The sequence below is a fragment of the Strigops habroptila genome, chromosome 8 (genome assembly GCF_004027225.2).
Source record: "Strigops habroptila isolate Jane chromosome 8, bStrHab1.2.pri, whole genome shotgun sequence".
NCBI lineage: Eukaryota > Metazoa > Chordata > Aves > Psittaciformes > Psittacidae > Strigops > Strigops habroptila.
Genome location: NC_044284.2, coordinates 8506028 through 8523659, shown reverse-complemented (window position 1 = coordinate 8523659; position 17632 = coordinate 8506028). Strand labels below are relative to the sequence as shown.

The 17632-nt window shown below is 43.4% G+C and overlaps 1 protein-coding gene and 1 long non-coding RNA gene across 5 annotated transcripts in view; one reads left to right on the top strand and one right to left on the bottom strand.

Annotated features, from left to right (window-relative positions):
- Positions 1-10849, top strand: part of LOC115612022 — a 72911-nt gene extending 62062 nt beyond the window's left edge. Inside the window, exon 3 of the long non-coding RNA XR_003992853.1 lies at positions 10569-10849. This is a non-coding gene — a long non-coding RNA (uncharacterized LOC115612022). The remainder of the gene's footprint in view (positions 1-10568) is intronic.
- PLEKHB2 (pleckstrin homology domain containing B2) lies at positions 1805-16549 on the bottom strand. 4 transcript variants are annotated; one of them, XM_030495811.2, is made up of 9 exons: positions 16433-16546; positions 15558-15563; positions 12928-12975; positions 12161-12313; positions 11305-11407; positions 10322-10361; positions 7830-7919; positions 6564-6678; positions 1805-5970 (listed from the first exon to the last, which is right to left on the bottom strand). In XM_030495811.2, the coding sequence occupies exons 3-9, from the start codon at positions 12962-12964 to the stop codon at positions 5834-5836; spliced, it is 675 nt and encodes a 224-aa protein (XP_030351671.1). In that variant the 5' UTR covers positions 12965-12975; positions 15558-15563; positions 16433-16546; the 3' UTR covers positions 1805-5833. The 4 variants fall into 4 exon arrangements, with proteins under 4 accessions (XP_030351671.1, XP_030351670.1, XP_030351672.1 ...); XM_030495810.1 differs by lacking the exon at positions 15558-15563 and having other exon boundaries at positions 16433-16549; XM_030495812.1 differs by lacking the exons at positions 15558-15563; positions 16433-16546 and adding an exon at positions 15317-15537.
- Positions 16550-17632: the final 1083 nt, after the last annotated feature.

Here is a 17632-nt window from a genome sequence, read left to right as displayed (position 1 = left end):
GCTTGGAGCAACCTGGGCTAGTGGAAGGTGTCCCTGCCCGTGGCAGGGGGTTGGAACTGGATGAGCTTTAAGGTCCCTTCCAACCCAAACCAGTCTGGGATTCTGTGACTCTTCTTGATGTTACTGGTTCTATCTAAAGACTTACTACTTGGCAAAACACATAGTTAACTGCGGTACCTAAACTATGTAGAGAACTGGGCAGTATCAGTATCAGTATCATCCACCATATTCGGTCAGATTAAGCTCAGTATGGTCAATCTGAAAGTTTTACAGACATAAAAATCATGATCAAATGGATCTTAAGCTTTAAATGATTAATGCAGACACAGTTTGATTTTTTTATTTGTCCTGTTGAGTCTTGGAGCCTTTTAGAGATGCTTCAAAAACTTTGAAACCTAATGAGATAACCTGTGGTAATCAGAAGACTCCCAGATCGGTGTCTTAGTGTCAGTCTGTTGTTACAAGCTCTCATTTGTAGTTAGTAAGTGCTTATAACTTATAGGGGGAGGGTGGCAGGGTATGGAACTTTGAGCTCCACTGAAATGGAGGGAACAGCAAATGTTCCACATCCACTTCAATGCATTGTAGTGGAACTGCAACAGCAGAGAGGGACAAATAAAAGTACTTTTAGGAATACAATCCAAATAAATTGCTGTGGTTGCATTCAGTGACCAGAAACAGGACAGGGAATGCAGTAGCAGAAGGGAAAGCAGTTACAGAAGCAAAGCCCATTCTCTAAGCTATTGCCAGTTCAGGAGCATGGCAGTACAGGAAAGTATGGACCTGCTAAGCATTGCACAGCAAATTTAGTTCCCTGAACTGTTGTGCAGAAATTTCAGTGAAGGTGGGCTCTATGGTGGGCAGGCTTAAGAGTACATGACAGTCTGCTTAGCCTAGTAAACCCATCATATGGAACAGATGACTGATAAAATAAGCATAGCAAACATAGCATGCTGGGGAGAAGAGCGACAGGTACTCCTACATTAACTGATTGGTTGACATAGCATTTTTGTTTTCATTCTTCCCCCAGATTAGTGGCTAAAAAAACCCACCACCCCTCAACAGTAAGACAAAACGTGCATAAGCAAGGATAATGGTTTACAAAATGTTCTGGGGTCCTTCTGACAAATAGTTTGATTCCCAGCAAATGCAGAAGATAGTCCACCTTTAGAGGAGCTAGTTGTGGTCATTTAGCGTCTTTGTCTACACAAACTTATTGATTGCACCCAACTCCACCGAAGCAATTCATAAACAGGAAATACCAGTACAGCAACCAGTAGCATTTTGCCCAGAGCAACATCTGTGCTCCAAGCTGCTTACTGTAACACTGAGCAGTACAAATCCGTTGCTTTGATAACACAGTGTCTAATGGTAAATCTGGATCAGCATTGCATATATCCAAGATTAAGCATTTCTGAGTCAAAGCCTTCAACTCCATTAAAAAAGAAGTAGGCCTTAATTCTCATCTTGCTGTAGTGGTGTCAGTGCAGTTACTTTGCTGATTTCACAGACATGACATCATCTTTAATAAATGGTAACTGAGATGACTGAGGTATGTCAGCCTGAGCTGTAACTCCCAGCAGTGGCAGTTGTCTTAGTTAATTTTTCTACCAACTGAAGTCACCGTCATAATTGCTTAGGAAAGACTGAAGAATGCACAGAATTCATCATGGCACTGTTTCCTTGCAAAGGAATCCTCCTGTAAGCTGACTATATGTTTGAAAACATATATCCATCTACAGATTAACTAAGTGAGAAATGTTGAACAAAGGCTAGTAAATATGGCAAGACAAAACAATTACACTTAAATTTAAGAATTTTATTGCTAAGGGTATTTTGCCATAAATTAATAATGGGAATGAGGGCATGTAGTAAAAGCAGCAGTTAAGATAGAGAGTGCACAAGAACATGAAGGATCAGGGCAGGGGCAACATTTGCTGCATGCTATTATCCATGACCTACATAGATCTTAATCATATCATGAGGAAAAGCCACAAACACATCTGAGGAAGATGGATGTGAATCTTCTCCTATACTCAACTTGCTCAGGTGGTTCCATCACCTATTGAATCTCCACTGACAGTGTTGTGTGACGTGTAGGGCAGTTCCATCTAGATGCAGCTCAGAATGTGCTTCAGCATTAGAAAAGATGAGTCTTTGCCAAAAGTCAGTGCAGTTGCTCTGTACATAAATACTTCACACCGCCGCCTCTCTAGTTCCTAAGCCTTTATCCACTCACTAGAAGAAGCTGGCTCCCTAGCTCCCCATGTTCAAGCAAAAGAAGCCAGTAGCCATGTTTTCATATTTAACTAAGAATAGGGGAGGGGAGCTGGTTCACCTCTTGAATGTGGTTGGATTTATCAGAAGGCTGAGCATTTCTATCCCACTCTCTGGAAGCCTGGCTCTGTCCAGCTGCCCATAACTGAGAATCCAAAAGTACCTAGACACAGTGAACGCAGACTCATGAGCTCTGTAATTCTGTAAGTGCTATACAGCAGTATTAGTCATCTTTAACTGACAGTGTACACTGCAAGAAACAGTGGCACTGTAGTGGCTGTAGACCTACCATAGCTTTAGGGAGGTCAAGTCTTGGGCCCCAGGTAGGAAAACATGTGCTTGGGTGCTATGCAGGTATTTACTGGAATCACAGCATCATGAATAGCACCATTCAGAAACAAAGACCTGTTTAGGACTATCATTTAATCTGCTTTGAAAATGATCTTGCAGCACTGCCTCTTCATATCACTATGGTATCATCTGCAGAAGCTGGCACAGCAGTCCTTCCAAGCCTCAAAACCACTGTGGCCCCACTCCTTCAGCTCACACCAGCATCTACACAACCTGCAGATACATAAAGTCTTGGACTGGGCATAGAAAGGCTACTGAGTAATGACTACGTATCTAGCCAGACATTATTCTAGATATGTCCAAGCCTCCACCCTGTTCCTGAGCAACAGGAGGTTATGGACATGTCTTCAGGAAACAAGTCTATGAGCTTTAACAACCAGTGAATTCAAGTGGCCATCCCCATGCTGCTGCTTTGTCCATCAAGACATTTCCACTTCTATTTCTGCAGTGAGATCAGAAAGGCTACAAGCACCTACAATAAGACTGCTCTCTTGATTATATGCTCTGGCAAAGTTTTGTACACTTGCTTTCAAGCTTCTAAATGCCTGTGCTAGCAGGATAGAAAAGTAGCTCATAATTTCTGTAGAAAAGCAGCCTATTGTTGTTACCAAGATGGAACTAGAATCTTCAGCTTCAATTTATCTTTTTTACCCTTGGGAAGGGATAAGGTTATTTCTTTAATGGAGACTTACTTTAATTTGAATTTTTAAAAAGATCAATTCTTGCTTTGAATTGAAGCCAGGAATGTTTTGCAATCAACAGAGTCTTTATCTTACATACTTCACTGGAAGAAACTGGAGGCATAGATGCAGTTATCTCATGAGAGAGCAAGAGACATGTTCCCCTGCTGTGATCAACAGCTGCTGAAGAAACAAAAAACCAAAACCCAACAAAACCCCATAAACCCACACAATAAAACTTTGAGCTTAAAATGACTGATTCACTTTGATCTATTCTTTCACAATTATTATGGAATTCAAAAGAAATCACTATATTGTTCAGTTGTTTTATTCTCTCCCCCCCCTTACAAGCTAATAATCACAGAGGGACAAGAAGACATGGAGGCATTCTGCAGAACTAGTTACATTGCAAAGTGCAAACTAAACAGCAGTGTAGACCTGTAATCAGCTTCAAGGTTATCTCAAGGTTTAAAAAGGATTGAAAAGCTTGTTCACTTGAGTTCCAGACAGTCACAGTCTCTTTCTGACCTCAAGGGTACCAGACCTCTCAGAGAACTTCAGCAGTGTAAACCAATTTCTTGTGGTTTGGACTAGCAATAGGAAACTTTCACTTTAGTCCTCTTTTGAACCTCCAACAAGTCCTTTCAGTACATACCACTGGCAGAACATATGCAGCTTGTATTAATCAGTGAAAGGACATGCATGCATATTAGTGTACAGCTCTGAGCCAGTTTCTTGGAAGACATTTACATTCCTTGGATTAGGCCCACTCTTAGTAATGCAGCCAAGATTACATCTGTCTACTTCCAATGATTTCAGTTTGTTGAGTTTGTTCGAAGAGTCATGAAAGCTTAGTGCTTCCCCTGGCTGCTACCCAAACTCTTGTCCAAGACCTCTATTGCTTAAATACGCAGGGTAGACCCAAGACAGCTTTCGGATGAAATGGAAAAGGTTGGGGCTTGATCTAAATTTATATGGGTGCAAGTTCTCAGCTATTTTCAGCTTTCCTGACATACCTGAAACCCCATGAACCTTAAGGAAATTAACCAACTTCTGAATGAAAGCATAAGAAAGACTTAACATATTAAACCAGTACGAATACAGGAAGCTGAAAGTGGAAGTATAAAAATAAGTCTTCTTACTATAAACAACTTAATTAGGCACCCTGCCTCTTTTACCTGAATAAGAAAGCACGTGAGTTTCTTCAGAGCTTTCTTTCCCCTGCCAAGCGCAGCTCAGCATGGATTTTAACAGGATCAGGTAATAGGCCACATCACATAAATAACAGTTGCACTCCAGGTTACAGTCCATAGCACAGCAGTTTGCAGGAGCATATTGTGTAAGGAACCAGTCAAACAAGCAAAGCCAGCCAGGTTCCTTGGAGTGTTTTCCTTAACAAGTTATGGAGGGAAGACAAGACCTGCTGAATGTGAGGGGAGAGTGTGCATAGAACAAACCCAGGCTCAGCTGTGCTCAAAACTAGTTGCAAATAATGAACCTGGTTTGGGAAACCTTGGAGGCTAAGAGGCAGACACTGTATCCTAGCCTTGGCAAGGCAGCTGATATCAAAGAGCCTGTGTGCAAGGTCTGCTTGTGCTGTTTGTCTCTTCCCTCTTGACTGTTACTGCCTGCAGAGGAGTTCTGATAGGCCCAACAGGACAAGGGTTGTTCAAGTTAGTTCTCCTCCTGCAGCCTGCAGAACAATAGCAGTACACTGGACAGTGGTCTCTTCCTCAGCAATGCAGTTGGTACAGTGTCTGAGGTGACTGTTCTACAGACAAGGAAGACCACTTTCAAAGTCAGAGATCCATTACTTCCATCTGACTAGAGAAGAGTGATTCAGGATAAAGAGGGAGGTGAAACAACAAACATTGTTCTTCCTTGCTACTGGGCATTCACATTCTGGGAGAATAAAAGAACTGAGGAGTGCTGCTGCTTCTTAATGGTTTGCTTATACGTTCTCAAAAACAGCTTCACCTGGATGGGGTGAGAGACAGGTACAGGACTCCAGCTAAGAAAATACACTACCATCTGCAGGCAAGTTTGATAACATAAAAATCCTCAAGCATGGTAGACTACCTAATGCCAAGGAGTTTCTGCTGAGCTGTGTGTTTGTCCAGGGAATGTTTAGAGACAGTAGTACATATATGCTAATACAGGGCTCCTTTAAACTTCCTATTTGGACCAGATTTTAGATCCCCCCCAAATTTTTCTACAGTGTTTATAGTAACAGAAGCTGGTGACTGCTACCATGTTACATTGGTGCTCACATTGATCCTCTTCAGTACAAATCCTTGTAACTCCAACCATCAGAACAGAATTCAAGAGCAGCACATGCCATCTCCAATCACTTAACTAAACGGTGCCTTTAAACTCTCCTTAAGACAGTTAAGAATCAGTTATTAAGATGTCACTACTGAAAAATAACTATTGCATTTCTTAAAGTTTAACAGTAAACAACATTGCCAATATATTATTGCACACAAGAAAGGGTTTTGGAACTACAAAGATAAGGAACGGGTAATCTAGAAGACCCAGAATAATGATCCCAGAGCCATTCCAGTCGCTGCTCCAGCAAGCATGCCCAGTGCAAGATCTCCATCGCTGTCACGGTAACGCTCTCGAATGATGACATGGTTTGCAGGGGGCTGGCCATAAGGTCCTAGGTGATACAAGATTGTTAGGAGGAGGGCAAGAGAAATGTCTCTCTTAATACCATGTGCTGCAATTTCAAAACACTATTTCACCTTCTTCCTTCCACTGATGATGCCAGCATGCGGGGAAGGAAACAGTTACAACCATGCTTTGGGAGTGGATTTGCCTTTGAAACTTGCACTTAATTCTGAGGCCATAGCTGAAGATCAGTGTTGAAATAATTAAGCTACATATAAGAGAACGGATGAATGAAAATCTTCATCAATGCCCAATTAATAATGAATCAATCTTGTTCTGGCTCTTGTGTCTTTCCTTAGAAAACATGCTGCCTACTGTAGTTAAGAGTTCTGTGTGCTTCAAAGAGTTTATGAAGTCATGAGATCATACTGGGCAGGTTAAATCACTTAATACAAATTTCACTGCACTCACTCTGTTGTGAAAGGGTAAGGGGTCTTGGTTCTACCTACATGTCAGGTTTCTTTCCATCACTGTTGTGCAGGAGTGGTGCTTGGTAAAGGATGGTGATTAAGAGAATTCAAGACAAACACTAACTCAAATAGCTTCTACAGGAAGGTGAAGGGTATGGTTGATACTGATTACCTTGGTATGGATACTGGTAGGGAACAGCATAAGCTTGTCCATTGGAGGCATAGAAGACTTGAGGACCAGGGGGTGGATACGCACCATTGTACTGATCGTAGCCATAGCCATAAACCTGGTGAAATTAAAAATGTCCATTACAACAGTATTCTTTGCTTTGTACCCAATTATGCACCTTGTTCAATTCTCCCTCATTTTTAATGCAGTCAAACTTTCACTAAAATACCCAGTGTATACTGATATAGTCTAACTACTCCCTGGAAAGGATTCAGAACAGCTGCTTGAAAAAATAAGCGCTCCTTAGCAGCATTCACTCTCTACCCTTCCTGGATGCTGAATGGCAGAGGCAGGTTCTGGATCGTCAGGCAGAGCCACAGCAGCCTTACCAGCTTCTCCTCTCTGCTCTCATGCCAATAAGAGCTCTCTGGAGAGCTCAGAAGTGTGAGGTAGGCAGCAGCTGATCCCAAGAAACTCCAACCAGCTTGTCCCTATCACACTGCAAGTAAATGTCATATGTGGGACAAATACTCTATAGCTGAATGTTTGGAAGCAATTTTGTTCTCTTTGGAAGAGGAGGCCCGCTACCAGCCCTGATACAGCTCCCAGTACCACATCTAGTTCTTAACAACTATTTCTAACAGCGAGGGGCTGGAGCAGTACACCTGTAATGCAACAAGTAATACTACCCCAAACTATCCCTTTGTGTATCACTGCACATCAGTCAGAACATCCAGAAATCCACAATGTATATAGGTTCAGCCCCAATGCTGCTCCTTCTCCACTGCAAAAGAACTGTGCATTCAGGAGCTAGTTATTGTGTTGCTATGACATCTTGGATACAACAAAATCCTTGTGTTAAACGTGACAGCTCCAGTCATTAAATCCTATTTTTAAAACTCCTCATTTTGTATCCTTCCAGTGCTTACACAATGTGAAAGCGTAGTCACGCCTCCTTATGTTAAAAGCTGCATAGCCAGTATCTTTTAAGATCAGCTAAATAACTTCTGCCCTGTCTCTAAGAAGCTATATTTTCCAAGTTCTCTGAGCAGCCATCCTTTATATACCTCCCAATCAAATCTGCCTCATCCCCTTCAAAGGAAATCTATCTCAAACAGGAGTGACAATAGATTGTTAGTGCCTTACTCTGTCTCCTTTTGTACAACCCTCAAAGCTGGATATAACTGTGAAACACACAGTTATATCCAGGAGAACAGTTTGAGTGCTTGAAGGACTAAATGCTTAATGCTTCCTGACTGCAACTCTTACCTCAGGTGATGGTGTGGCATAAGCTGTATAGGGAGGAGGGGCTGAGGAAATGGCTGTCTCATCATATATCACATCAGATCCCACGTAGCCCTAAACACCATAGAAAGGTAACAGTTAACACCTTTTCCTACAGACACCCAGTTAGAGCAGTGCAAGGATTAAAACTGAATGACCCCAAAGAAAGAGTAACCTTTAGAGGTACTGTGAATATCTTATAAAGCACTTCAAAAAGAAACTACTTGGAGAGCAGACTTGGCAGAATAGACACACCTCATCAATCGCAGGAAGGAGCCATAAGATCTCTTACCTCTGTGTGCGCACACATGCACACATGTACATGGAAGCACACTGACTCCTTCCATCATTTCATAGCCTCAGTTTTAGAAATTACCTTCTTGTTCATCTTCTGTTTCCAGATAAACAAGTTTTCTCAACTAAGCTAGCTGCTTCCTGGTGCCCTAGAGTGGTATCACCAAGTTCTGCAAGAGCAGATAAGAACACAAATACAGTAGGCAGAACTGGCACCTGGACATTACAGCAGAACACAGTCACAGTTCTTGGCCGCCTCTCGTCCTGGCTGTGAGAAGACTTTAAAAAAAATAAAGTAAGAGAGGTTTAACTGTAGGGATTTGGGGGGCCTGGTTGTTTTTAGGGAATTACTTTGCAAATGCCACCTTCAATTCTGGTCCTTTTTAAAGGCAGCTATCAGGCAAAGGTGATAACTTACTCTCAAAGACAATTAAGATTGGTTACAGTAGCCTTGTATTCTTGCACAGAGTATCAGAAATATACAGTGGTGCTCTTAGTGCCCTATCTCAAGAAAAGAAAGCAGGTCTCTTTTTTTTTTCATTTACAAGTGAATGCTCCTATTGTGTCTTGTACATGGACCTTGAGGGCATAGTATGTCCATATCCCAGGTCAGTCTTACACTGGAGATTCTAAGGATTGCTTGAAACACACTTGAAAGCACTATATGAAGAGGCAGGTATTTTCACCACCTGAGAAAGTGTCCAGCAGATGCTCCCATCTTAGCAGTAAATGTATTCTGTGCTGCTACAAGGAACTCTGAACAGGCATGTGACACCAGCCTGCAAGCATCTGTAAATGACATAGTTCTCAAAGCTGGGGTGATCACCCTCCTATCGCAGTAAAGGCACTGCTGGATGCTCGGTATTTCTGACAGCTGTGTCACACACTTACAGATGGACTCAAACCCAGTTACCCAGTTACTTGAAGTCCTTGTTGGGAATCTGTAATAGCTTTGGAAAGTGCAAATTTATGATACTACTTGTGCAGAGAGCTACCTGCCCTACTTTCAGTAGCAGGGTCTGCCTTGGCTGACAAAGGTGATGCATTGGCAAGTTTTGAATGCCATCCTATCAGGGCTGGCAGCCAAGTGTAAAAAGACATGAAAACCAGCAGTTCCTTACTCCTACCAGTTCCTGAACTCCTGGTAACCAGGAGTCACCATCTCCCACATAAGCAAAATAAAGCCCCTAAAGCTATAGCAGACAGACCAGGAGTGTTGTGTTCCCTGCATGAAGACAATTCCTTCACTTCTCATTTAACACCATGAAGCAGCATAGCACGGCTGCAGTCAGAGGCAATTCTGTCCAGGGCAGTCAAAACTATGACAAGCGTTTGCTTTGGATGTCTACAGATCTTAGTTATATCATAAGACAGATGCCTCAGTACAGTGGCAATATTAATATGACCTACCAAAAACTGATATAAACTTCTACAAAAGTCAGCATTTCCCCATGAAACAGGAACATCTCAGGTGGGTTTAGTCAGCCATCTAAGGAAAGCTAGTGCTGAAGGGTACTCTGGAAGGCCGTCTGGAGGAAAAAACCAATATCCACAAGTGGATGGATGTGGTTCCCCAAAGACAGAGTTCTCTAGAGAACTCCAGCACTCACAGAGAGAATTTTATGATAACTGACCTCTTCATTCTCCACAGCTAGCATGCCAATGCAGAGGTAATGTACTCCTTCTCAGCATGCCTGCATCCCTTTCAAGCACCTCTTGCTCCCCTAGTCTCCACCAAGAAGCATCCCACAATGTAATGAATCTACACTAACAAACAGCTTCTTTGCAGTAAGCTTCCTTTAGCACTGTACCTGGTAGTCAGCAAACACTAGGAGTGGAAAGTGCATTTTTACTGGTTGCAGAAGGTTTACTTCTTTCCCACAGCTTCAGTGCCACTTCCCTTACAGACCAGCTTCCCAAACAATCATTTCCACACACACAAATCATTCCTGAAATCATTCACTTCCTCCCAGCATGTATTTGCCTAGGCTTGGCTGCAAGGATGACATGTACTTTTGACCCACAGGATAATTCTTCTCCCCACCCACAAGCTATCATGCTTATGACCCTGTTTTTCTATAGCAGAGAAAGATGGAACATGATTTCAGAAGTAAACTGCTGAACCACACATAACTCCAATGTGCTGCTTCTCTGACAGTATAAAGTCCAGCCAGTGAACTTACTGCGTTTGTCCTGGCATCCTGGAGAGCAATTTTCCATGCCCTGCAAAAACAAGCCCATTGCTTAGTGGAACACTGATAAAGATTAACACCACTTCTTATTTTTAGGACTATTAAAAAAACCAAAGGTTAGCAACTAGAAGTACTGCAGGAGCACAGTTTAAGCCATTGCATATGTCAAAGCCCAATGATCCACTAAAATGAATGCACAAAGATGTTACACCAAGACTGACAATTACTTTCTTTGCAGAGCTGAGAAGGCATGAGGAGGAACACGAGAAGGAACAGATGCAGTTTTGAAGGTCTTCACTGCAAGCAGAACAGGTAGGTGATACGCAGCCGTGCTCAGGATAAGGTTTGGAATAGGAACAATAGGAAGAGAACCAGGGAAGATGTTTTTCCTGCCCAAACAGTTGCATCTGTGCTGACTAGAGAGTGTGGGTCTTGACGCTATTACAGTTTGAACAGAGGGTACATACACTTCACACAGACACTCCCATGCCATATGGCTGGGAGCATGCTCGAAGCGTACGTGGCAAACACATACTTGGCAAACACTGATGACAGAAGTTATCAAACTATATGGAGCCAAGCTCAGCTGAAAGTTCACAGTAATGGAGTATTCTTCCTTTCACCACTGACCGCGATGTCCTTGAGCCATGCAAGGTCATGTACTACTTGAAGAATGGGAAAAGTGGGAAAAAACCCAATCTGTTCAGCAAGTCTTGCGTTAACCATATTAATAAGATTCTTTTACTCCTCACCTTTCAGTGTTTTCAGTGAGTTAACTTGCAGTTAGTTTGCATGAGCTAGACAACTTCTAAGAAATCTATGGTTTTTGTCACTGAAAGACTGCTTTTATTTGCTTGAAAATTTTCTTAAAATGTCTCTGAAAGTCTGAAGGAACAAAAATAATTAGGAAGAGAGAGAAAAAGAAAGAGAAATGAGGAAAAGGCAGCAAAACCAATATTCTCTGGCAGACTTACAGGCAGTCATCTGCACTCTCTGCACAGAGGTTGACTGTCTTCCCATCACGGCAAACAATCTGCAGTAAACAGTCTCTCTGCTTCCCCTCTGGAGGCTGGAAATCTGAGTCAGAAAAAAAGAGATGAGTTATGAAATATCTATAACCAGAATTTCATGATCACATTTACAAGAAGGGAGACAGTTTATGCAAAAGTCTGGACAATATAAACTAGGGCCAGTTGTAGCTGCCTTCCATGGTATCAGAGCAATTTACAGAAGGAAATAATCTGTTCTTGCTCTTTAGAGAGTCCTGAAAGTAAGTAGCTCTGAACATCATTCCTACGAAATTCAAGTGTCTTACAGCAGAACCAATTCATACATAGCAATAAGTACTCTCCAACACTTGTGTCAGTATCAAGTGGAGTACTAACAAGTGCTAGAGTGAAATTAGTAATACTTGAAGAAAATCTGCTGAGGTTTCCCATTTCTTGTCCTGCCTCTCACTCCAGCCAGCACTATAATTACACCAGTAACGCTATAATCAGACACACAAGTCTACTGTGAATATCCCATTCTCATGTGCATGCTTGCCACCTGCATACATGGTACCCATTCCTCACTGAGTTTTAAAAGGAAGTATCAAACCCTAATTTAATCTGTTACATGGTGGTACCATGCCCTGGTTGTTTATAAGGAAACTTAATAGTTGGTTGGGTTGGGGTTTTTGGGGGGTTGCTGGGTTTCTTTAACAATAAGGAAGTTGCACACTTCTTGGACAAGTTTACTTCTGCAGTAGTGTTGTAAATGGTATGCTGGTAAGGCACTGGAGTTGTGAAGAATCTCTAAATAGACAAATCCTGAAGGGTTCGTTATTACCTCGACATTCATTCCCCACTCTGAGGTTGATGCAGTGAATTCGCATGTGGATTTTATCTTCTATATCATGGCGATTTTGATCATCATAGAATATTAAGCGGCCATCAGACCACAGGTCAAACCAGTTCTTCTTCCAACGCCGCAAAATAGTACCTTAAAAATCAGACAGTCACTTTTAAGAGCGTATATTGGGAAGTATTTGTGTCCTAGAGCTAATAAAACCAATAGATCCTTCACAGCTGCCCCAGATACTCTGAGGTGCCAAGCAAAATCCTGTACTACAACATCCCCACTTCAGAACACTACAGAATTGGGTTCCATATTTTATCTAGTATTCAAAGTCACAACTAAGTTTATTTTAAGTGCATAACCTGGTGCTTTAGTTCTGACTTGCTGCAAGAACAAGGAGAGGGCATGACTAATTGAAGGCATTAATGTGTCAGGTAAAGTTTCCAAGTCTCCATTTATTCAGCACTAATTACAGAGCAGCATCTGAAGCTGAATGCCAGTCAGACACCTCAGATACGGTATATCCTGTTTCCAACTGGTATACCCAAAAGGTCACATGGAAATGCTGTCATGACAGGTCATTTTGTGAAGTGTCCTAAAGGTCAAAAAAAACCAAACAAAAAAAGAGAACAGAACAACCCATAGAGCTACAGACTTTGTTTAAGAAAGACCTGGGAATTGCTAAGTTGCTCTGATGTCTTTTGAAGAAGTTAGACACACTGGGGAGAAAAGGAGGTAAAAGGCCCACTGTGACTTACTTTGCCGGAGCAGCCATCCACTCTTCACAAATGCCATTGTTGCTGAATCTAGTGGACAGAAGAGGAAGGTGAGGGGGAGAAAAGCAGTCTTCAGTATTTCACAATTATACATTAGAAAGAGGCACTTCAAGGTATAGTATCATATATTACAGCTGCGTGTACCCAGCTACTATTGCAGACAGACACAGCAGATCTCAGCTGAAGATACTCAGTAAGGCACAATTAGTATGTTAGGACTTAACAAATGTAATTGTAGCAATCCAACATGACTATCAGAGATCACTTTTAACTTTAACTGGAAAATGCACAAGCTTACAGCTACCACTCTTGCAACATGGGGAATAGACAGGCTGCAGTGACTGCTTCCTGACTTACCACCAGTTCCTTTCAAAACTGTTCTCTTGACATACGTGTGCTTGCCGTATTCCACAGTCTCAAGTAACTAAGCACCCTCAATTCTTCCCTACCTCCCTTTTTCTGTACTTCCTCTTCTATTTTATTTTTAATTCACGGGCTCAAAGTCCAGCCAAAACAAAAGCTGAAATAGTTTATCTTAAACAGGAAGGAGAAAGCCAGTTTTATGACCTGTGTTTCTTCCAAATCATAACTAGCTTCCTCCAAGATGAACTGCAGTAAAAGTTAAGCCCCTAAAGAGAGATTCTCATTTCTCCTTAACTTTTGAATGAAGCTTGAAAGGCATGGTAAGGACCCTGCATTAAACTCATGTTATCATACATCACATTAAGTACTCAGCCACTGCACTCTGTTTTATGAGCATGCTAAAGAGAAGAGATCAAGCATCGGATATACTAGAGGATGAGTTTTTATTTTACAGCATAATGATGCAGAGACTATTGTTCTAAAGTGGATTAATAAAACCACAACTGTCTGGATGCAACTGAACAAGAAAAGCGAGAACAGAAGCATTTTAAGCCTCCCTTGAGAAAGCCGCCTTTTATAGAAATTATCTGTGAGGCTTGTAAGCCAATATGAGAGATGGATATTTAAACCTACTAGGTAACATTCTACTTGTAGCAGCATAAGGCGGGGGGTGGGAAAGGTGGCATAGTAGATTTGATAAATAGAGGAACTCATCCCAGACAAGGAATGTCTTTAAGGGGGGGGGGGGGGGGGGGGAGGAGAGAGAGAGAGAAAGAGTTTTGTTGTCTTCATCTTCTAGTAAAATATAAAGCTGCTAGTAACATCCAATTATTTTCTGACAGATGGGTATTACTTGTAGCTGTGTGCTCTTCACAGTACTGGGCAAATACTGTAGCATGCAAGACTGTAGCAGTACGATTTTGCACTGAAGGAGTGCCACATCCAGCACAGGCTTGGATGTGATGGTGAGAACCACGTGCAGTTAAAGTTTTTTAACTCCAAGATAAACCTCTTGGCTTTTGTACCAGCTTGCTGGGAAAACAAACATTTAGCTTACAGCCCACTGAAAGGGAGTGTCAAACTCCTACCCTGCTTTAATCCTGTCACCCAGTCCTGCTCTGAGGTCTAAGCATGCTATTGTCACCTGCCTACAGAGACAGCTTCAGATATAGAGGCTGGTTTATTCTTCCAAAGTAACAAAGCGCTGTAAAGAGCCTGAGCCTCATCCTCCCACCACCCCAGTGTATTTTCTTCTCTCCCTTGATAATCCTTTACAAGGAAATAGTCTTCTTGCTCCTTGTTTTCCCAGGAATGGGTCTCTCCAATGGTGCTTCTATGTCTTCCAGTTTGCCCACTAAGGTGAAATCACTGTATATTTCCAGAGGCCTTTTAATAGTCTAAGAACCAATAAAGAACTTGCATGAAGTTCTCTTGCAAGTGCTAGATTAAGCCATTGAATGCTTGTTGCTGCCTTTAACCTACTCTGTTATACGACAGCACAATTAGATTTACCTTACATACAGAAAGGTGGAGGAAATGAAGAAGAAAACATTTCTCTTTACAAGTTTTGCCTGTGATTACAGAATGGCTTATGATCAATCTCACATTACAGGATGGCTCACAGCTGTCTAGGGCTACAACAGCAAAAGAGGCTTCAGCTGCTGTACAGCACCTCACATGTAACCCCAGATGCAACAAGGACATCTTCCCAACATAGAATTTAGTGCCCAAAACTTCAACTCTGCATAGAGAGCAAGGAATCACACAGAACAATCTGTCAGCACTGAAGTAGGAGGTGCAAAAACAATCAGATATTCTTCTCTGGTCCTTTTTAAGCACAAGCACTCACTTCAAGTATTCACAATCAACCCACATTATGTTTAAAAGAATATTTGCAGAGCGATGAGATAGCTTGGCAAGATCAGTTGAGTATTATTTGTTAAACTAGCTCAGTGCAACCAACATGGGAAATGGGATTTAAACAAACATAGATCAGTTTATCACCAACCTCAACAGAAGTTCCTTGGTGACTGAAATCTAAAAGTAGTAACACCCTAAACTGTACACCGGTTAAGAGTAAATGCAGCAAAGTGGGTGGGGCTATTCTTTCCTGCTTCCTGGAATAGCAGTTTTCCTTTGTCACACAGAATATGTGGAATATCCAACAGTCTTTTTCAGTTCACTTCTTATTCTCAAATGCGGTTGGCTGCTCAGAAAAGCAAACCTCAAAACAGATCAAGTGTTTCTACCTGCAGCTTGTAATTACCACAGCCATGTTGTTTAATGCAGTCAAAGTAGCAATGGACCCGATTCCGTGGTCTAAGCAGAGGGAAGGGGTTTAACCACAGACCTGAGTTCCAGGCGACCGGCTGTGCCTGCTGACACCTTGCTGTTACTTCATTCCCGAGATTTCAGGTAGAGAACTATATGACGCTCAGAGGAGTGTTCAAATGTAACCCTATTTACCCTTTCGCCCCTTAAAAACAAAGCAAGTTTTCTATTTTTGGAACTTTCTGACTCTGCAACTAGCTCCATGCAGGCCTTTTTTCCATGACGCTGTCTTTAGTTTTCACTAACCAATGGCTAGTTCTACTCAGAGGTGCGGCTCTCAGTTCAAAACCTGTCCACCCGTGAGCGAGTCGGTATTCGGAACAGCCGCTTTGGAGAAGCACCATCCCTCCTCTTCCCTCTCCCGCCAGGGACAGCTCCACCGGACAGATCCCGGGGGGCCGTGCAGGCCCCGGGCCCGCTCCCTCCCCTCCTGCCCAGGCAAACGGCAGCGCCGCTCCACCGCCTTCCTGCCGGGCACTCGCACGCTCCCTGCCCGTCACCCGCCGCCGGGCCGCGGGCTGGGCGCGGCCGGCTCTCCGCGAGAGGCCGTCGAGCCCTGCCCGAAACCTCCGTCCCTCCCTCCTCGCACTCGGCAGCCGGGCCGATAGCGGAGACCGCGACAGCGCTCCCGGGAGAGCCCCCTCCCGCCTCGGCTGCTGCAGGCCCGCCGACCGCGCCGGCCCCGGCCTGCTCCGTGGCCCCGCTGACCTTCGCGTCAGGCCGGCCTGGGCCTCCGCTGAGCCCCGTTGCCCCCCGCCGAGCCCAAGCCGTGCCGGGCCACCGCGGCACCCACCTGCCGCTGCCGCTGCCGGCCCCGCGCCCGCCGCCCGACCGATGCGCCAGCGGGCAGCGCCAGCCCGGCCTGACGTCAGACCGCCGCGCTGCGCCGCCACGGGTTCCGGGTTCCGCGGCACCGCGGGGGGAACGTGCCTGGCCCTGTGCGGGTGCCGCCATGGGGACGGGCCGGACAGTGACCCCGCCACCGGCCGCGTCTGCCTCCCGCACGAAACGCGGTGTCTCAGTATTTGAAGGCATGCCCTGCACAGGTCAGCAGCCGGGTCAGTGGCAGCCCCATCGCGCTAAGACATTTGGACTTTTTTCTTCCTATCTTACTTACAAGTATGAAAGGGATATTTTCTATCCCATGTCGTGGAACTGCATCAGAGAATGGCAGGGTCCCTTGTTCAAGCACTCGCACAAGTATTCAAAGGCAAAAAAGGCCAGCTAGTCTGTAAGCTCTTCTATAAAACAGACAGAAATTGCATCTTAGTGATTCTTGCATGACAGCACTAAGTTGTGTTTTTCAGCCAAGACAGTGGCAGTCCCATTATGCTAAGACACATGGACTTCTTTCTTTTCTTCCTATAATGTTGTTCATGGCTGTAGTGTAGTCCATCCTTTGATATATCTTTGAAATACCGTAACAGTGGTGAAGGCAAGAACAGGAGCGATACCAAGAGATCATCTATCTGTGAATAGAACTGCAGGTGTCAGAAACAACCAGTAAATGAGATTTGTGTAGATCAAATTCTGTTTATGTAGGAGTCCTTTCTCTGAGGCTAGAACTGTCCAGCTTTCATTGCTGAAAAGGTGTTTTCAGAAACTTGTAGGTATTGGGTTAGAGGTTAGAAGGCAATACAATCTTTAGATGGGGGAGGGAGCAGTTTTCTTCTGGAACAAAAAAAACTCCTTGTGAGGATTTGGGGGCCTCAGCGAATCCTGCCCTTTTGTGTATGTGTTCAGAGTGTTGGCGCTGTTCAGGGTTCATATAAAACTTTAGTTTTCAATTAGGTTTAAAACCATTTTAAAATTCATTGAGAAACTGTCGTCCTGTTTCCTGAGTTAATGACCTCCATGGGCACAGAACATCGAGATTTTGTTTAGTAGCTTTTGGGGACCATTTCCTATACCTTGTTGACCTTGGAAACTCAGTTAAGGCTGTGAACCCAGAGTTAAGGTCATTGTCATGGAAGTTTTGTGCCACTCAGGTCCT

Bases quoted from the DNA above. Each gene is read 5' to 3' on its own strand.
- PLEKHB2 (XM_030495809.1), bottom strand. From the start codon at position 13,039: ATGTATAATTGTGAAATACTGAAGACTGCTTTTCTCCCCCTCACCTTC. The intron at 11,408-12,160 runs GTAATAACGAAC...TTTCTGACTCAG, and splicing joins AGTGGGGAATGAATGTCGAG to ATTTCCAGCCTCCAGAGGGG. The intron at 5,971-6,563 runs GTAATCAGTATC...TGTATCACCTAG, and splicing joins CTACCAGTATCCATACCAAG to GACCTTATGGCCAGCCCCCT.